General features: G+C 39.6%; 2 protein-coding genes across 3 annotated transcripts in view; one reads left to right on the forward strand and one right to left on the reverse strand.

Moving 5' to 3' along the window:
- PTPRB (protein tyrosine phosphatase receptor type B) overlaps positions 1 to 17,479 on the forward strand; it is a 117,070-nt gene that overhangs the window by 53,052 nt on the left and 46,539 nt on the right. For both annotated transcript variants that reach the window (XM_081249367.1, XM_081249368.1), the window contains 5 exons: positions 5,136 to 5,402; positions 9,358 to 9,621; positions 13,302 to 13,565; positions 14,098 to 14,361; positions 15,373 to 15,636. In XM_081249367.1, the coding sequence (XP_081105493.1) occupies positions 5,136 to 5,402; positions 9,358 to 9,621; positions 13,302 to 13,565; positions 14,098 to 14,361; positions 15,373 to 15,636 (1,323 nt within the window). The remainder of the gene's footprint in view (positions 1 to 5,135; positions 5,403 to 9,357; positions 9,622 to 13,301; positions 13,566 to 14,097; positions 14,362 to 15,372; positions 15,637 to 17,479) is intronic.
- On the reverse strand, positions 9 to 473 carry LOC308625207 (large ribosomal subunit protein eL31-like). Its single transcript, XM_081249145.1, has one exon. The coding sequence runs from the start codon at positions 436 to 438 to the stop codon at positions 61 to 63; it is 378 nt and encodes a 125-aa protein (XP_081105271.1). The 5' UTR covers positions 439 to 473; the 3' UTR covers positions 9 to 60.

Below are 17,479 nucleotides of genomic sequence, written 5' to 3' on the forward strand. Positions count from 1 at the left end.
TCATACTGTTTTTTTTTTTTTTTTGAAGGCAGCTCTGTAACTTTATTGGACAATCAGCAGTTAGTTCTCATCCACATTAACTGTCTGTAGATTTTTGAAAGTGGTGACAGGTACATAGGTAACCAACATATAGAGCTTGGTTGGTGAATCTTCATCTTCATTCCGTTTTCTGGACAACCGCACACGGATACGGTATGGGACATTCCTTATTCCTTTGGCCCAGACAGCTTTGTTGAGCCTGGTGTCAATGCGTACATCTGGAGTTCCCATCTCCTTCATAGCAAATTTCCGGATTTCTTTGAGTGCCCAAGGGGCACGCTTCTTGAAACCCACTCCATGGATGCGCTTGTGAATGTTGATGGTGTATTGTCTGGTCACCACCTCGTTGATGGCGGACCGGCCCTTCTTCTTCTCGCCGCCCTTCTTTGCGGGAGCCATCTTTCCCGGCCGGGGTTAGAAAGGAAGAGCGAGAGGGATTCCATACTGTTTTGATTACAGTAGCTTTGTAGTATAATCTGAAGTCTGGGCATACGATAGTTCCAACTTTGTTCTTTTTTCTCAAGATTACTTTGACAATTCATGGTCTTTTGTGATTCCATGTGAATTTTAGGATTATTTGTTCTAGTTCTGTGAAAAATGACATGGGTATTTTGATAAGGATTGAATTAAATCTATAGATTACTTTGGGTAGTATGACCATTTTAACAATATTAATTCTTCCAATCCAAGAGCATGGAATGTCTTTCCATTTCTTTGTATTGTCTTCAGTTTACTTCATCAATGTTTTTATAGTTTTCAGAGTTTATACTTCACCTCCTTGGTTAAGTTTATTCCTAAATATTTTATCCTTTTTGATTTGTGGTTATCATGGGATTCACATATGCTGACCTACAATTATATCTACTTGTTTTAAACTGGTAGTCATTTAAGTTCAAACACATTCTAAAAGACCTACATTTTTTACTCTCCTCCCCCACATTTTGTGGTTTTGATGACATATTTTGCATCTTCTGCTTATCCCTTAACTGTATAGTGTTATTATAGTTGTTTTTACAATTTTTTGTCTTTTAACATATGTACTGGCTTATTTAAGTAGTTGATCCTCCATCATTATTATATATTTGCCTTTCCTAGTGAGATTTTTCCCTTTCGTTTAGATTCTTACTTCTTTTCTATTTAGAGAAGACCCTTCAACATTTCTTTTAGGGTAGATTTAGTATTGATGAACTCTTAGTTTTTACTTGTCTGAGAAGTTCTTTATCTCTACTTCTATTCTAAATGATAATCTTGCTGGGTGGAGTATCCTAGGTTGCAGGTTTTTCCCTTTCAGCACTTGAATATATCATGCCACTCCCTTCTTGCCTGGAATATCTCTGCAGAGAAATCAGCTGATAGCCTTATGGGGATTCCCTTGTATATGACTCTTTGTTTTTCTCTTGTTGCCTTTAGAATTCTCTCTTTAGCTTTTGCCATTTTAATTATGATATGTGGTGTGGCTCTACTTGGGTTTGTCTTGTTTGGGACCCCCTGCACTTCCTGAACCTGGATATCTGTTTCCTTCTTCAAGTTTGGGACGTTTTCAGCCATAATTTCATCAAATACATTTTCAGTCCTCTTCTCTCTCTCTTCTCCTCTGGGATCCCTATAATGCAAATGTTGGTACACTTAATCCCAGAGATCTCCTAAATTGCTTTCATTTTTTAAATTTGTTTTTCTTTTTGCTGTTCTGATTGGGTGATTTACATTATTCTATCTTCCAGATCACTTATGTACCACTTAGTCTGCTCTTCATTCCTTCTAGTATGTTTTTTTTAGTTCAGCTATTGAGTTATTCATTTCTGATTGGATCTTTTTTATATCTTCTGGTTCCTTGTTAAAATGTTCACTGTTTAGATAAATTCTTTTCCCTAATTCAGTTAACATTTTTATTACCAATGTTTTAAATTCTTTACCTGGTAAATTGTTTATTTCTGTTTCATTATTTATTTTTTTAGGGGTTTTTTTTTGCTCTCTCAATTAAGAGTAGTTCCTCTGCTTTTTCATTTTGCTTAACTATCTCTGCCTCTATGAATTTAGGTGCAACAGTTACCTATTGTTGTCTTAAAGGGGTGTTCTTATGTGGGAGCATCCCTATACAGGCTGTGTTCGCCCAGTGTCTTCGGTGCGAGAGCTGGATTTGACATGGATGCAAGTTAAATCTTTCTTCAGGGTGTTGTTTTAGGGTGATAGCTGGCAGCTGTCACCTTGGTAGAGGTTGGGCTGGAGGTGGAGGGGCTAGAGCTGGTGCCAGGTGTGAGGTGGGACTTCCTCTCTGTTCAGTGGCCATCATTGCCCTGTCAGGGGTGGGGTCTAATCCCAAGTTGCTGGGTAGAAACCCTGAGGATCAGGCTTGAGCTGACTTTGTTCACTTTAAGTGTGTGTTTTTCCCTCTCCCAGCACCAGGACCTTTACCCCAGAGGAGGGGAGTGCTGAAGCAAGTGGGGCCTGTGTGCAGACAGAGTTCCAATGTGCTGCCCGTGTAGGTGTCTATGGCTCCACTCAGATGCAGCCTCTGGTGCAGGTCCCCTTTGTCTCTCCCAGCTGATCACTACTACCTGCATCCACTGCCCCCACCCTGTCGTGGAAATGCTCCACAGGGCAGGCGGGACCCATGTGAGCTCTACATGTATCCGGAGGTTAGCTGTGGTGGAGTGGCCACCCCATCAGAGACCTGGGCAGCCTGAGGCACTGCTTGAGTAAGCACCAAGTAGAGGCGTGCTGCTCCAGCCCGGGGTGGAGCTGCTCCGGGTCACCTCTGGGTCCCACAGTCAAGTTTCTTCCCCAGCCGTGGCTGCCCCAGATCCAGTGCCACATTGTGGCATGAAGTGAGTGGGGTCGGAATGTTTGCTTGGCTTGGGCTGGTATGTGTGCCAGGTGGTCATGGGAAACTCGGCAGCCACTAGAGCAGACCTTTCTCTGCTCTGCCTTGGGGGTTAGCCAGCATGTGTGTGCCCCTCATGCACGGAGTCCAGACTTCCTCAGCTCTTCTCTTTGTCCCAGCAGTTCTCCAACCAGCTAAGGGGGCTTGTCTCCTCATGTAGGACACCAGGACTGAGATGCCCAAACTTGGTTTAACCTGCTCACTCCCCAGGTTGAGTGTCCACCAATATCATCTCCCTTGTCCTCTGAGTCCCCTCTGAGGGGCACAGGTCCTGACCCAATCACTTCTGTTCCCTCCTACCCTATACATGTGTATCTTTCTTACAGTCTTGGTTGTACAAGAGTCTTTTTGCCAGTTTCCCATTAGTTTTCAGTGATAATTACTCCACATGTAGATGTATTTTTGGTGACAGGGAGGTCAGCTCCCTGTCCTCTTACTCCACTATCTTGATCTCCTCCCCTGGCTCATCTTTTCATTAATTTATTAGTGTATCTTGCAGAACATAAGTTTTTAATTTTGATGTCAATTTACCAGTTTTTTTCTTTCATGAATCATGCTTTTGGTGTCATACCTAAGAAACCTTTGTCTAACACAAGGTCACCAAAATTTTCTCCTAGAAGTTTCATAGTTTTAGGTTGTAAATTTAGGTGTATAATCAATTTTGAGTTAATTTTTGTATATGTGTGAGATATGGGGCAAAGTTTATTTCTTTGCTTATGCACATCTAATAATTCCAGTCCTATTTGTTGAAAAGACTCTCCTTTCTCCACTGAATTGCCCTTGCATCTCTATGAAAAAAAAAAATCAATCAACGGTATATGTGTTGGGTCTATTTCTGGACCTTCACGTCTGTTCCATCAGTCTATGTGTCTACTTTTTTGCCAGTATCACACTGTCTTCATTACTGTAGCTTTCTAGAAGTTTTGAAATCAGATGATGTTAGTCCTCCAACTTTATTCTTCTTTTTCAAAACTGTTTTGGCATATTAATTCCTTTGCTTTCCATATGAAATTTAGAATTGGAATTGAATCTTTTGATCCATGTACAGTAATGTATTTTAATAAGTATGTTTGTACCTAAATCCAAAAGTCAGTGACTTCTGAGAAGGGTTGTGCAAGGTTCCACTCCCTTTGATTATCATAATTCTGGGAAGAGGCACAAAGGAGATGTATGTTGATCAAGTGCCAACTTCAAGATCTGTGTAAAAGATTTGTCAATGGACAGGTTAAAAATCACAGTAGTTGTTAATTAGGTAAAGGGCACAGGCTCATAGGTGAGACAAATCAGGCTTTGGACGCCAGAATGACAATTTGTTAGCACTGTTGTATAGGCTAAGTTACTTACATTATGATCCTTGGTTTCCTCCTCTGTAAAGGGAATTTAAAAAATTAACTCTATAGAGTTTTGAATGAGTACCCAATAATATAACATCTATAAAGCATAGAGTCCATAACTGGCACATAACAGGCAATCAGTTGTTATCATTTTCATTATCATTATTATTATTATATAATACTATAGCATATAGTATTGTAGCATTTTCATGTATAAGAATAGTCCTCTTGAGAATGTGCCAATAAAGAATTACCAGTCTCCTAGACTACAATCTAATCATCAGGTTAAAGAGATTTCCCAATACCACCCCATAACAACCATTAGCTCCAGTAGATCATGTGGCTTTGAGTTCTCATGGAGTAGAGACAGATAAAATAACATTAAGTAAGCAATCTTCAAAAATAGCACCTTTTATGTATCTGCCAATCCCATACTCCTAATTTATCCCTCCCTCTCCTTCCGCTTTGGTAACCATAAGTTTGCTTTCTATGTCTGTGAGTCTGTTTCTGTTGGTAAATAAGTTCGTTTGTATTATTTTTTAGAATTCACATATAAGCAATATCATATAATAAAAACAATAGCAGCCTTTTATTATTTAAAATGTAAAAATCAAGACTACCTAATAGGCATGCATCATCTTATCCTTGGATCTGAAATAATTTTGATTTCCCATATAAGCAGCTTTTTCAGAATGGTAGAGTCTCTGTAGGGGAATAGTTCTCCATATTTCACAGGAAATAAAGCTGAGTGTCTATATCAAAAAATATATATATTTTTTTAGCATTTTCAAGACTGTCTCCATTTTTTACTCATTTTTGTTACACTTCCTTAGGGTGACGAAGTGTCATCTGTTTTTTCTTCCCTGTCTACTCTGTTTTAGTGCCTGCCCAAGTGACCGGCTTGCATGTGGCCAACCAAGGGACAACAAGCAGTCTATTCACTAACTGGACCCAAGCACTGGGAGACATAGACTTCTACCAAGTCTTACTGATCCATGAAAACGTGGTCATCAAAAATGAAAGTGTCTCCAGTGAGACCAGCAGATACAGCTTCCACTCCCTCAAGTCGGGCAGCCTCTACTCCATGGTGGTAACCACAGTAAGCGGAGGAATCTCTTCCCGACAAGTGGTGATGGAGGGAAGGACAGGTAAGAAGAGTGTCTGTGACCTACGGCGATCTGAGCACGTGGAACCTCCAGGGTATATCCTAGGTGTTTTAAAACATCCTAAAGACAGACCCAACTCTGATCTTCCTAAAAGCCAATTTTCAATGCTATCCAGACAGTACATGTTGATCTCCCAGGAATGGAAATTGGGTGATGAGTGAGAGTAGGAGAGAATGAATTCTAAATTTTCTAAAATCTCCAATACATGTGTCAGAACTCCTAGAAAACCCTTTGCAATGACATGATAGTCATCTGTTACCTAAGCTTATTCCTTCATCTAGCTGATTTTCTTTGAAATATTTATGTCCGATTAAGGTAAACAAGTCATGAACTTTTTTTTCAAAGTATCTTCCATTCTCTTTCATATTCTTGGTTTCAAGACACAGAAAAAAAAAATGATCTCCAACTTCTATGGTCAAAAGTTAAGCTAGGGCTTCCCTGTTGGTGCAGTGGTTGAGAGTTCGCCTGCCGATGCAGGACACGGGTTCATGCCCTGGTCCGGGAAGATCCCACATGCCGCGGAGCGGCTGGGCCCGTGAGCCCGTGAGCCATGGCCGCTGGGCCTGCGCGTCCGCAGTGCCTGCGCATCCGCAGCCTGTGCTCTGCAACGGGAGAGGCCACGACAGTGAGAGGCCCGCATACCGCAAAAAAAAAAAGTTAAGCTAATAAAATTACCCAATCCCATATATTTTCACAAGCAACATTAAACAGTGCTTAATACTGTATGCCACCTAAACAATGTTCCTTGACCTTAAAGAGCTCATAGTCAAATGGGGCAGAGAGCTAAGTAATCAAATAAATGTCATATGGTCATATGTGTCAGACAGAGGTATAGCACCAAAGAAGGGAATATAATTTTCTACACAACACAAAGAAGGAACATAAACAAACAATATAAAATGTATGTTCCAGTTTCTTAGAAAGATATACAATTAAATAAATCCAATAGAAGCTTTAATAATTATTAGTGAATTCAGGTCAGTGACTTTGCCTGTTTAATTTCATATGATTATGTTAAGTTGGATGTCAGTCTCCTCCCACTATATTTCCAATGCTCAGATTCTGAGTATCAGCGTGAGGTATCCATAGATATATCCTTTTCTAAAATCATGAATCTCACCTGCTTAATGAACCCAAGGACCATTAACTTCATTAACTCTCCCAAAAGAGCAACTAAGTCATTGAAAAAATATCTCATAGTCTAGGTAGAAATTCACTGATGTCTGCCCATTTCTGTCATTCTGTGGCAACTGACACTGTTGCCTGTGTTCTTCCTGATACCTTCCTTCTTCTCTTTTAATGGTTCTTGGCACCGTCCATCAATGTAGCATAATTGGGGGTGAGGGACTGAAAAGCTTAGTTGGGGAATCAAGAGGCCTAGATTCTGGTCCTAGCTCTGCCATTCACTTATCTATCTAAGCCTTCATTTTCTCTTCCATCCCCAATAAGTCACCCTGACACAGGGTATCAGAGTGGGGAAGGAGAAATAACAAGTTTAGGAGAGGAGTTGAACGGGATCTTGCATCCATTTCCCAGTGAGTTGCAGTTGTATTAGATTAGGCTGACTTATTTCCTGCTTATACAAATGTACAATGTGGGTGTTCCTGAGTAGACAACTCTATTGGTTGGTTCTTCTCTAAGCAATAATTAAGGAACCCAGGCTCCTACCATCTGTGGTTCTTCCTTCCTCTAGGTTCTCAGAGGTCTCTCCATTTCTTCAGAGAATGGAGGTTATGGGGAGGAGGAAGACTACTAAAGCTGGAAGTAAACACATCACTTCCACCTACATTCCATTAACGGGAGCACAGTTGTATGACTACACCTAACTGCAGGGGCGGCTGGGAAATACAGTCTAGCTGTGTGTCCAAGAGGAAAAGGAAATGGTTTTGTGAGCAAGTAGTCAGATGCCGCCACACAGGTTAATTCCCATCTTAAAATATCACAAGGGCTGTCCAGCGTATGGTGCTATACGAAAATAGTTTGATATCTGAGATCGCTTGATAAGTGGGACTGGTAATTATTTTTATACCTATATTTTAATGGCAACAGAGGTATCAATATTTGACCATTATATAACAGAAGTATGCAAAAATGAGACAAGAAATTCTTTGAAGAATGATAATAAAGTCTTAAGGAGAGGACAAGATATGAATAGATATAAACATCAGTTATTTTATTCAAACACATTGAGTGCAGACATTATCATGAAAAAAGAGAAAAATGGGATATTACTATAGAAACACAATAACTAGAGATTTTAAAAGGTGCCTCAATTAGTAAATTCTGTACATGGTAGATTGTAAAAAAATTCAATGGCTAAAACCCAGATAATCATTACCATCTACTCAAATTACTTAAGTATTAGTCAACGTTGAAATAATTCACTTATATTTCCACAGAGTTGAAACATATATATAAACCCTTCCAGCTTAGATAAGGTGGCAAAATATTTAAAACTGAAGATACCAGACGTGCTTAACAAATCTAATTCTAACCTGAGAAAATGCTCATTCTAAAGAAAAAAAATAAATATTATATCTTTTTTTTAAACATGAATTTATATTTTTGGTGAAACTTTTAATAATTATATCTTTCTAATAAAATGTTGATAGTTGCAAATATTCCCAGCAGTTTTAAAAAACAAGAATAGTTATTCTGAGAACAACCAAGGGATATACAGATGGTTAGATGGATGAAAGAAGGAAAGGGGAAAAAAAAGGAAGGAAGGCATCAATACATAAATAGTATGGCTAAAAGTTCAATGTTATATCTGGGATATGTCCATGTGCATGGAACAGCATTAGCAGAATTATTTAGTAGAGTGCTGTTTATAATTTTAGTGATGGATAAGTGCTTGTAAATGCACAGAAGACTTTGGGGATTAAACCACAAAGTCAGAGCATATTAGATGAGAAAGATTCTCAGAGGTCATCTAGCCAAATCCTGTCCATTATATGTGATGTACGGATATTGACAATTATATGAAAATATATAGCGGAAGTCAGTCAACCAATGATGAAAACAGTAGTGCAGTTCATATATACTATATATTTTATTCTTATATTCACTACTGACAGTACTATTTGTCATGCATTTATTTCTAATACATGGAACAACTATTATTCAATACCATGATTATTAATTTGCAGACTGTACTTGTAGGCAGGGAACTCTTTACAGTCATCCACATCTTTTCCATTTTTGTATACTTGGAAAATAGTTGGTTCTTAGTAAATGCTTGTGACGCTAAAACCCCAACTGAGAGAAGCACATAATTATGGTGGACATCAGAAAGGCCATTATTGCCACAGCATGTCTTTCTGCCCTCAAGTCTGGTCTCCAGACTTATTGCTTCTAGGATAGGCATTTAGGTTTATTTCTCACCACTAGAGGGCAGGAAATGCTTTGCGAAGGGAAATACAACCCCTTCACCTGTGTAAATGATTAGACACCCCAGGAATAAATAAATTAATCGCAAGAAGGTCGAAGCTATCCCAATGTCTAAGACTTTTAGAAAAGCTATTGCACTCGTCACCTTTCCCCTCAAAAACCTTTCTATATTGATGGGTTTGGTTCAAGCTCTTTCATTTAGATAGTTAATGTCTGTTCCCTTTCCTACATAGGGGACTTCCTGACATGTTCACATAAAAAAACCTCCACTTAAAACACTTTACAAACAACCACACCATAAAAATGCAGTAGCAGCATCCTTGTATTTATGAGGCATCCAAAAGACTTCCTTGGATTTTTATCTTGGTTAATCTAATGATGTAAGAACTCTCAGCTTCCAGAAGCTACAGTGAAATCGTCACCCTTCCTTGACCTCATAGGTAATCAGATCTCCTGAGTCCACACTGTTTTTGCCCACCGCAATAGATGACTCCGACTTTTGACTGTGCCTCTCTTTTAAAATATTCTCCCCCTTGTTAAATCCCAGTCCCTTCCAGTGTGAGTGGAGTAAGGGTGAACAACTCTGGTCGCAATGACTACCTCAGCATATCCTGGCTGCCGGCTCCTGGAGACGTGGATAGCTACGTGGTGACACTCTCCCACGACGGCAGGGTGGTTCAGTCCCTCGTGATTGCCAAGTCTGTCAGTGAATGTTCCTTCAGCTCCCTCACCCCGGGCCGCCTCTACAATGTGACCATAACGACGAGGAGTGGCAAATATGAAAATCACTCCTTCGGCCAAGAGCGGACAGGTGAGGATCTCAGGAGGTTCAGGCCCTATGAGAGCCAGCCGACTATGTGGTTCAGGGCATCACAGTTCTGCAGCAATTCTATAATGGGGGGATTAAAGACCGTTGAGATCACAACATTATTATAGAGTCTTCATATTTTCACCCAAGAAGTTCCTTATGTGAGCAGATGTTACCTTTAAAGTAAGATGAACACCATTTTCGTGGCTAGAATTCATAGTATATTCAAATATAGTAACAGGTATTTCTGTTTAGGGTTGCTAGACCCTGGCTCTATGGATGTTCACTACTTTAATCCTTATAAAGTACTTATTGAGGTAGTTGTTATTATACCCATTTTACAGATTCTGATAAGATGCTGAACCAAGGTTCAGGATAACTTGTCCAACTGTTTAACTTGTGAAGCAGCCAGTGCACTTCAGATCCTGGATTTAAACCCAGTTCTGAATGACTCCAGAACCTACAAAACTCTCTGTCCTGAAATCCTTCCTGAAATGTCTGTTCGTCAAGACCACTGTTCATCCTTTTACACACAAGGTGAAAATGTGAACCTTTATAATTCTGGGACTAAGAGCAAAATCTTAGCAAAGGCTTTGAAGGCCTGGTCTTCGATGTGCTGGAAACTAAGTTTAGACAACTACCGTTTTCCCAATATACTTATGCTTCCTGGGGTTTACATCTGAGATTTCTGCTTAAAGTGAGATTAATATTTTATCAAATCTTTCCTGCTGAGCTATGGTTTGATATTTGCATTTTAAAATGTCAGTTTTTTCATGAGAATCTGGGACAACTGACATCATCCAATACCCCAGCACAGGGTCTGGAGCCTAGTAGGCTCCAGAGTCATTCATTGAGTAATGAATGTTTGGTAAATGAATAATCAGAAATCACCTAGATCAGGGGTTTTCACCCAGTGCTTCGTGGGTAGACTTTAGGAAAATAGTAACCCCCAAACTGTCCGTGAACTTGTTAGGGCTAGGGCAGGTATGTGCATTTCTTTGGAAAGAGAGTGAATGGCTTTTATCAGATTCTCATAGTTTCTGTGACCTCAGAAAGTTAAGAACCACTGATTTACATTGTTACAGCATGCTAGCATTGAAAGTGTCCTTAGAATGATCTAATCCCATCTCATTTGAGATAAAGTCCCAGAGAGGAATCTGTGGCTTCTCCAAGGTCACACGGCTGAGCAGTAGCCAAGCCCCTACCGCGCTCCAGGGCTGTTTCCACTATGTCATGCTCTCCCTGAAAGCACTAGTCAGGGATATAAAGAGATAGTCCCTACCCTCAAATTATTACGTATGCCGATAAGCACGATACTGACTGAGATCTGATTTCTATTTACAAAGCAGCCTTATGTCAGTGTCTTCTGTTGATTAATTTGGAGCCTAAAAATTGCCAGAAATTAAAGGATATGTCATCCAACCACTAGCCCCTTGCTTCCCCTTGGTGTCAATTCATGAAGGTTTCCTATTCACATGACCTTCATATTGCAAGGTCTTGTGCTAGGATTGATTTTAAATGCAAGAAAAGTGATCCTTTATTCAAAGAACCCTTTTGATGCTTTACCAACATGGACTTGGATTTGGCCCGTGACTAATCAAGGCAAACCACTGCCCCTGACAAGTCAGTTTAACTGGAGAGTCGTGTCTGAGTTGTTGCCATGTTGATTTTGGCTGATTGTCTCAACGCCTTCTACATTTCGGGTGAAAGTGTCAATATTTCTAATTCTGTATCACATCATCTCACCATACAGCAAGGCAAGTCCCACAAATTACCCCCAGTTCCACCTGGAGAGCCCCTTACTGACTTAGCATGGTATTCAGCCTGGTTTTTCTTCCTGCTTTGTCTTCAGTAAATTGCCTGGATTGCTGACCTTTCTTAGCCCATACTTACAGTGTCACTTCAGAATTTCTTCTGTACAAGTCTGTGATGACTAAATTCTAGCAACACTCTGATTGGTTCCAGATAAATATCTTGAAAAAAAGCACACCTGCCCTTGCTCCATATCTGTGGTGAGATATATTCCAGTACAAAAACCAGCACACATAAGCCAACAAAGGATAGTAATGCAACTTGTAGGTGTTAAGAAGCTTCATGAAAAATGCAGCTTAGATACCAAAATATTGAAATTTCTGGGTCATTTCATGCTTTGGAAGAAAGTGGAAGAGAAAACTTGGACATAGGCGTGGCATGTGGTCAGAGCAGAAATCCCTTAACATAAGCCAAACATAGACAGAGGCTACACGATCCAGAGAACATGCTAGTATTAAGATAGAAATTTAGGGCCCTGAATCTGATTGAGTTCATATACTTCTTTTCAATGCTCCTTCTCATTAATATTTATAAGATCCAGTTATAGCCAAATAGTAACGAATCTAGGGCCTACTTTTGAATTAAAATACAGCCCCAAATGAAAAAATAGAATATCCTTAATATCATGCTCAAAATACAGAATTGCCTTATTCTACAGTGTTCCGGTTAACAAGCACTGATTGATTGATTGATCAATTGAGAAAAAACCAATGGGTACACAGATTTGTTTGTTCGTTTGTTTATATGTTTATGGGGCATGTCAGGTGCACAAAGTTGGATTAATCATAATTCTTGGTTCAGGATCCTATGCATCAGTTGCCACTTCGCCACTGCAATTTGTTTTTATGGCATTTAATTAAATTTAGACATTTAGTTAATAATTTTTAGTAATTTAATATGTACTTGAGAAACCACTACCCAAAATAAAAGCTAGGACTTGATAATAATCTATATCAGATCATGTATTTCACACCTTATTGGTCCATCCCAAAGTAACCATCATGTTGACTCTTATTTTTCTCTCTTGCCTTCCATCCTGCAGTTTTATTATTTATGTAATCCTAAAATTATATTTTTAAAATTTTAGTTGTTTTAATACAAAAAAGGTATTTTTTATGCAGTATGTAATCTTTGGGGACTAAGATTTTTCACTTAGTATTATCTTGATAAGATTCATCCATATTTTGTGTTTTGATATTAAGGGCAAAATTCATATTTTTGTGTTTTGAGTTAAGAAAAATTGTGACTGCTGTATAGTATTTCACTGTGTTTATATACCATTTCATTCATCCAATCTCCTGTAGATGGTCATCCTCTCTCACACTTGGTTTTATCAAGTTTTTTAAATTTTGCCAACCAAATGGGTGTAAAATGGTATTGTGCCATGGCCCTGACTTGCATTTCCTTGGTCACCAATGATGTTGAACATCTTTTCACGTATTAGTTACCATATGTGTTTCCTCATCTTCCGTTTTTCTTTTGGATTGTTTATACTCTTCTTGGTAACTTAGTATCATATCTTGAGTCACCAAGGTATGCTGGAATTATTAATATCACTGCCATCATTCATATTAATCATCAGTTTTTATGTTTAATGCTCCATTTTGTACATGACACTTTGTGTAGGCTAACAACAGGATTAGAATTAATTCATCAGGTCTGTGAAAAGATCCATTTAATCAGTCCAAACTGATTAAACTGATAACAATCTTTCCCCTCCAGAAATTTGTGATCTGAAGTCTAAGATTTTTCTTTTAAATGCACACAGTAAAAATCTACTCACTTTCCTTTATCGTCTCGTGTTGTCGTCTGTGATCAATTGCTCCCTCAGAACCATTAAATCTCTAGCTGTCTTCTGTTCTCTTTTGCAGTGCCTGACAAGGTCCAGGGAGTCAGTATCAGCAACTCAGCCAGGAGCGACTATTTAAAGGTATCCTGGGTACATGCCACTGGAGACTTTGATCACTATGAAGTCACCATGAAAAACAAAAACAACTTCATTCAAACGAAAAGCATTCCCAAGTCTGAAAACGAGTGTATATTTGTTAAGCTAGTCCCTGGACGGTTGTACAGTGTCACTGTTACTACAAAAAGTGGACAATATGAAGCCAGTGAACAAGGGAATGGAAGAACAAGTAAGTGGAAAGATTGCAAAATTTGGTAGTTGGTTGGGACTTGAAGGTCATCGAGTAAATAATTTATCTGAACCTTGAATTTTCTCTGCTTACTGATCAGTAAATTACATTCCCAGTTAGTCTCAGTTGGAGCTAACGTCGTTCAGCCAAGCCATGGCCTATAATTACAGAATATTTATTGGCAGATAAAAGCAAGCATAGTGGGGGAGCAGGAACACCAAACTTCTCATTTTTCTTCCCTGTCCTCCTGCATTGTGGCATTTAAAGTTCTAGATGTCTTGTTTTATCCTATGATTGAGATCAAAACTCATTTTACAATTATATTCTACCAATACTTAGCATATAAGATTTATGCCAGGAAAAAAATTACAATTTTAATAGTTGCTTCCAATTTTTCTTGTTTAATTATGCATGAAGTAGCTGAAGTGGTTTATTTGGGAAAGGGAGATGTTTGCCAGTTCTGTGAATGTGATTCATAAATTATTGTGTAGTAAACTCTGATCAGTCACTTTCCTGAAATGTCTTCTCATAGTCCCAGAGGCTGTTAGGGATCTCACACTGCGGAACAGGAGCACTGAGGACCTTCAGGTGACATGGACACGAGCTGATGGGGACGTCGACCAGTATGAGATCCAACTGCTCTTCAACGATATGAAAGTATTTCCTCCTTTTCACCTTGTCAATACCGCAGCTGAGTATCGATTCACCTCCCTCACACCAGGGCGCCAGTATAAAATTCTTGTGTTGACGATCAGTGGAGATGTACAGCAGTCAGCCTTCATTGAGGGCTTCACAGGTAATTGGAAATCTGGCTCTAGAACCTGACTAGATAGTGTGGTGTATTTAGCATGATGGGTAGCCAGGCGTTTTGGTTGAGGATTTAAAGGGCTAAGGGGTTGGGGGGTGGCAAGAAGGGAGAAGGTTATCTTGATAGTGACAATAATGTTGTCCAAGCTGGTTTAACAAAACTAAAGTATGAAGTAGGGGGAGAAAAAAAAGCTTTCTGGGGCTTCCCTGGTGGCGCAGTGGTTGAGAGTCCACCTGACGATGCAGGGGACACGGGTTCGTGCCCCGGTCTGGGAGGATCCCACATGCCGCGGAGCGGCTGGGCCTGTGAGCCGTGGCCGCTAAGCCTGCGCGTCCGGAGCCTGTGCTCCGCAACTGGAGAGGCCGCAACAGTGAGAGGCCCGCGTACCGCAAAAAAAAAAAAAAAAGCTTTCTGAAAAATAACATTGAATTGATATGAATAGCTGTTGCCTGTGAGGTTTACAGATTAAGTATAAATAACCTGATTGGTTGGTTGGATATTCCTTCTTTGGAACTCTTATTAGGAGTGTTGCCATAATAGTTAACATTTATTAAGAGTTTACTGTGAACTAGACACACAGCCAAGTATTTTATATGTACATTTTGTTCAGTCCTAACAATTTCGTGGGCTGGTCGCTATTATTATCATTGCTCTTTTTCGGATAAGGAAACTGAAACTTACAGGGGTTAAGCAGTTGGCCTATAGTCCCACAACTAGTAAATGAGAAAACCAAGACTTGGACCAAGTCAATCTAATTAGCGCCCACTATATAACTGGCATTCTTCATTTCCACTCACTGGCCTTGATGTCCCTCTAAACTTCCCCCATCAACTTCAGTTCAAGCAGAAAAGTTAGAGAAAAATGATAGATTGATGCCAATTTTTTTCACATGTAGTTTTTCAGTAGATGCTAAAAGGTAGGGAAGCACGAAACTTTTAGTTGAAAATTTCCACAGTTCATTCTCTAAGTGATGCTTTTTAAATTTATTTTCTTTTTTAGTTCCTAGTGTTGTCAAAAATATTCACGTTTCTCCCAACGGGGCGACAGATAGCCTGACGGTGAACTGGACTCCAGGTGGGGGGGACGTGGATTCCTACACGGTGTCAGTGTTCAGGCAGAATCAAAAGGTTGAGTCTCAGACCGTCCCCAAGCTTGTCTCTGAGCACACGTTCCACAGGCTGGAGGCTGGGGAGCAGTACCGAATCGTGATCGCCTCTGTCAGCGGGTCCCAGAAGAACCAGGTAGATGCGCTCGGGCGGACAGGTAAGCATCCCCCTGGAGAAGGGCCAAATAGTTCTCCATAATGTGACAATGGATGGGCTTGGCCACTCACAAATGGAAAATACCCGAATTCAAAACCACTAAGTTCGTACAATTCAATGTGGTTTCAAGAGCCTTTCTCATATTTTTTTTCTTTGCATTTTTGTTTCTGAATAGAGCGATTCAAAAACAAATGAAAGGTAATTAGAAACGAAATCATGCGAATAGATTTTTATACTTGCTAAGGGATATAATAGCTGATTCTCTAACTCTGGGTGTTTCAAAATTTTACTCCTTTCTCAAAATTCTTTAAAGAAAAACACACCTATGCCATCTACCTCATTTGTGATGAATTAATAATGTATCTGTTTATTTATATTAATATCACTATTCACATAGTACTTTCAAAACAAAAATAAGCTATCAGCACCACTATAAATGCCAGGTATTTAAAATGATCTTTAGCCATACTACAAGGTAGAGATCATTATCTTCAATTTATAGATGAGGAAAGTAAGGCTTAGAAAGTTTATAAAACATTGTCAAGGATACATGTAATAAGACCTAGAGCTATAATTCAAATCTAGGTCTATCTGGCTCCAAGCGTCATGCTCTCTCTACTGTGATACAATATGTACTAGATGTCTTCCATTCTCATGACCACTTATTATTTAGTTGTGGGGCATGGGCCTCTGTACTGTGTCCTTCCCTGTCTCTATTTCATATACGTATATCTCCAACTATATGTCAAGCACTATGTTAGAAAATGGGAATTCAGCAGCAAGATAGGGCCCCTGACCAAAGAAGCTTACAATATAGTGGAGTCAGGTAAAAGGCAACTAAAGTATAGCACGATAAGTGCTAAAATAAAAGTAATGTCAGGATACTATAGGAGCAAACAAAAAGAGTCAGGGAAGGCTTCCAGGAGGAGGTAACATTTTAAAAGACACTAAGAAATTATCCTGGTGAAGTATGTGTTGATCTGGTTCCAGCAGAAAAGCAAAGGCCTGGACGGAAGAGAAAGCATGACACATTTGCGGAGCTATACACTACTTATGCTAGAATAACGATGTGAGCCATGTGGCCAAGTAGGTAGATGGACCTAATTTCGAAGGGCCTTGTATGCCTTGTTAAAGTGTTTAGAATTGTGGATAGCGATTAAAGGGCTTTCAGCATAGCATGCTGTGAGAATCTGCCAGACACTGTCTACAGTTAGAAACAGTGGGAAGTGAGGAAGCAAGAGACTTGCAGTACTGTGGGTGAGAGATGATAGTGTCCTAGGCTAGTGAGGAAGAGGAGAGATGTGGAAAGACCCAAGAGATGTAAGATTTAGGAGACAGGAATGACAAGACTCATGTTTGATTATGTAGAAAGGTGAGTGTGACAAGTTTCTGACTTGGATCAAGAGTTGGACCAAGACTTGGACCAACAAAGGGCAATAAGGAGGTGGTGGGAGGGAGACGAGCAGTTCAGTCTGGGCATCTTGAGGGTTGGGGGAGCGTCTGTGGAACATCCAGAGAGGGATATCATTTGCAAAAATAGATGAGAGATCTGAACTGAGAGTTTAAATTTGGGAGTCATCACCACATGGCTCACAATTCAAACCATGGGAGTGGATGAGATCTCTTAAGGATATTATGTAGAATGAGAAAAAATATAAGCTTAGGACATAAAATATTATTAACAAATAATACTATCTGGCCTTTCACATCAGGAGCTGTAGTACAAACACTGTTATATGCTACTGCTTAGGTCAAGGCTTAAAGCTTTGACTTGAGTTAATCTTGGGAATGAAAGTCTAAACAAGCAACACCATTCAGTCATCCAAACTGCATTCATTGAATGT

This window comes from Mesoplodon bidens, assembly GCF_964165515.1.
Source record: "Mesoplodon bidens genome assembly, chromosome: 11".
Taxonomy (NCBI): domain Eukaryota; kingdom Metazoa; phylum Chordata; class Mammalia; order Artiodactyla; family Ziphiidae; genus Mesoplodon; species Mesoplodon bidens.

Excerpts from the sequence above, each read along its gene's own strand:
- LOC308625207 (XM_081249145.1), bottom strand. The coding sequence starts at position 438 with ATGGCTCCCGCAAAGAAGGGCGGCGAGAAGAAGAAGGGCCGGTCCGCC.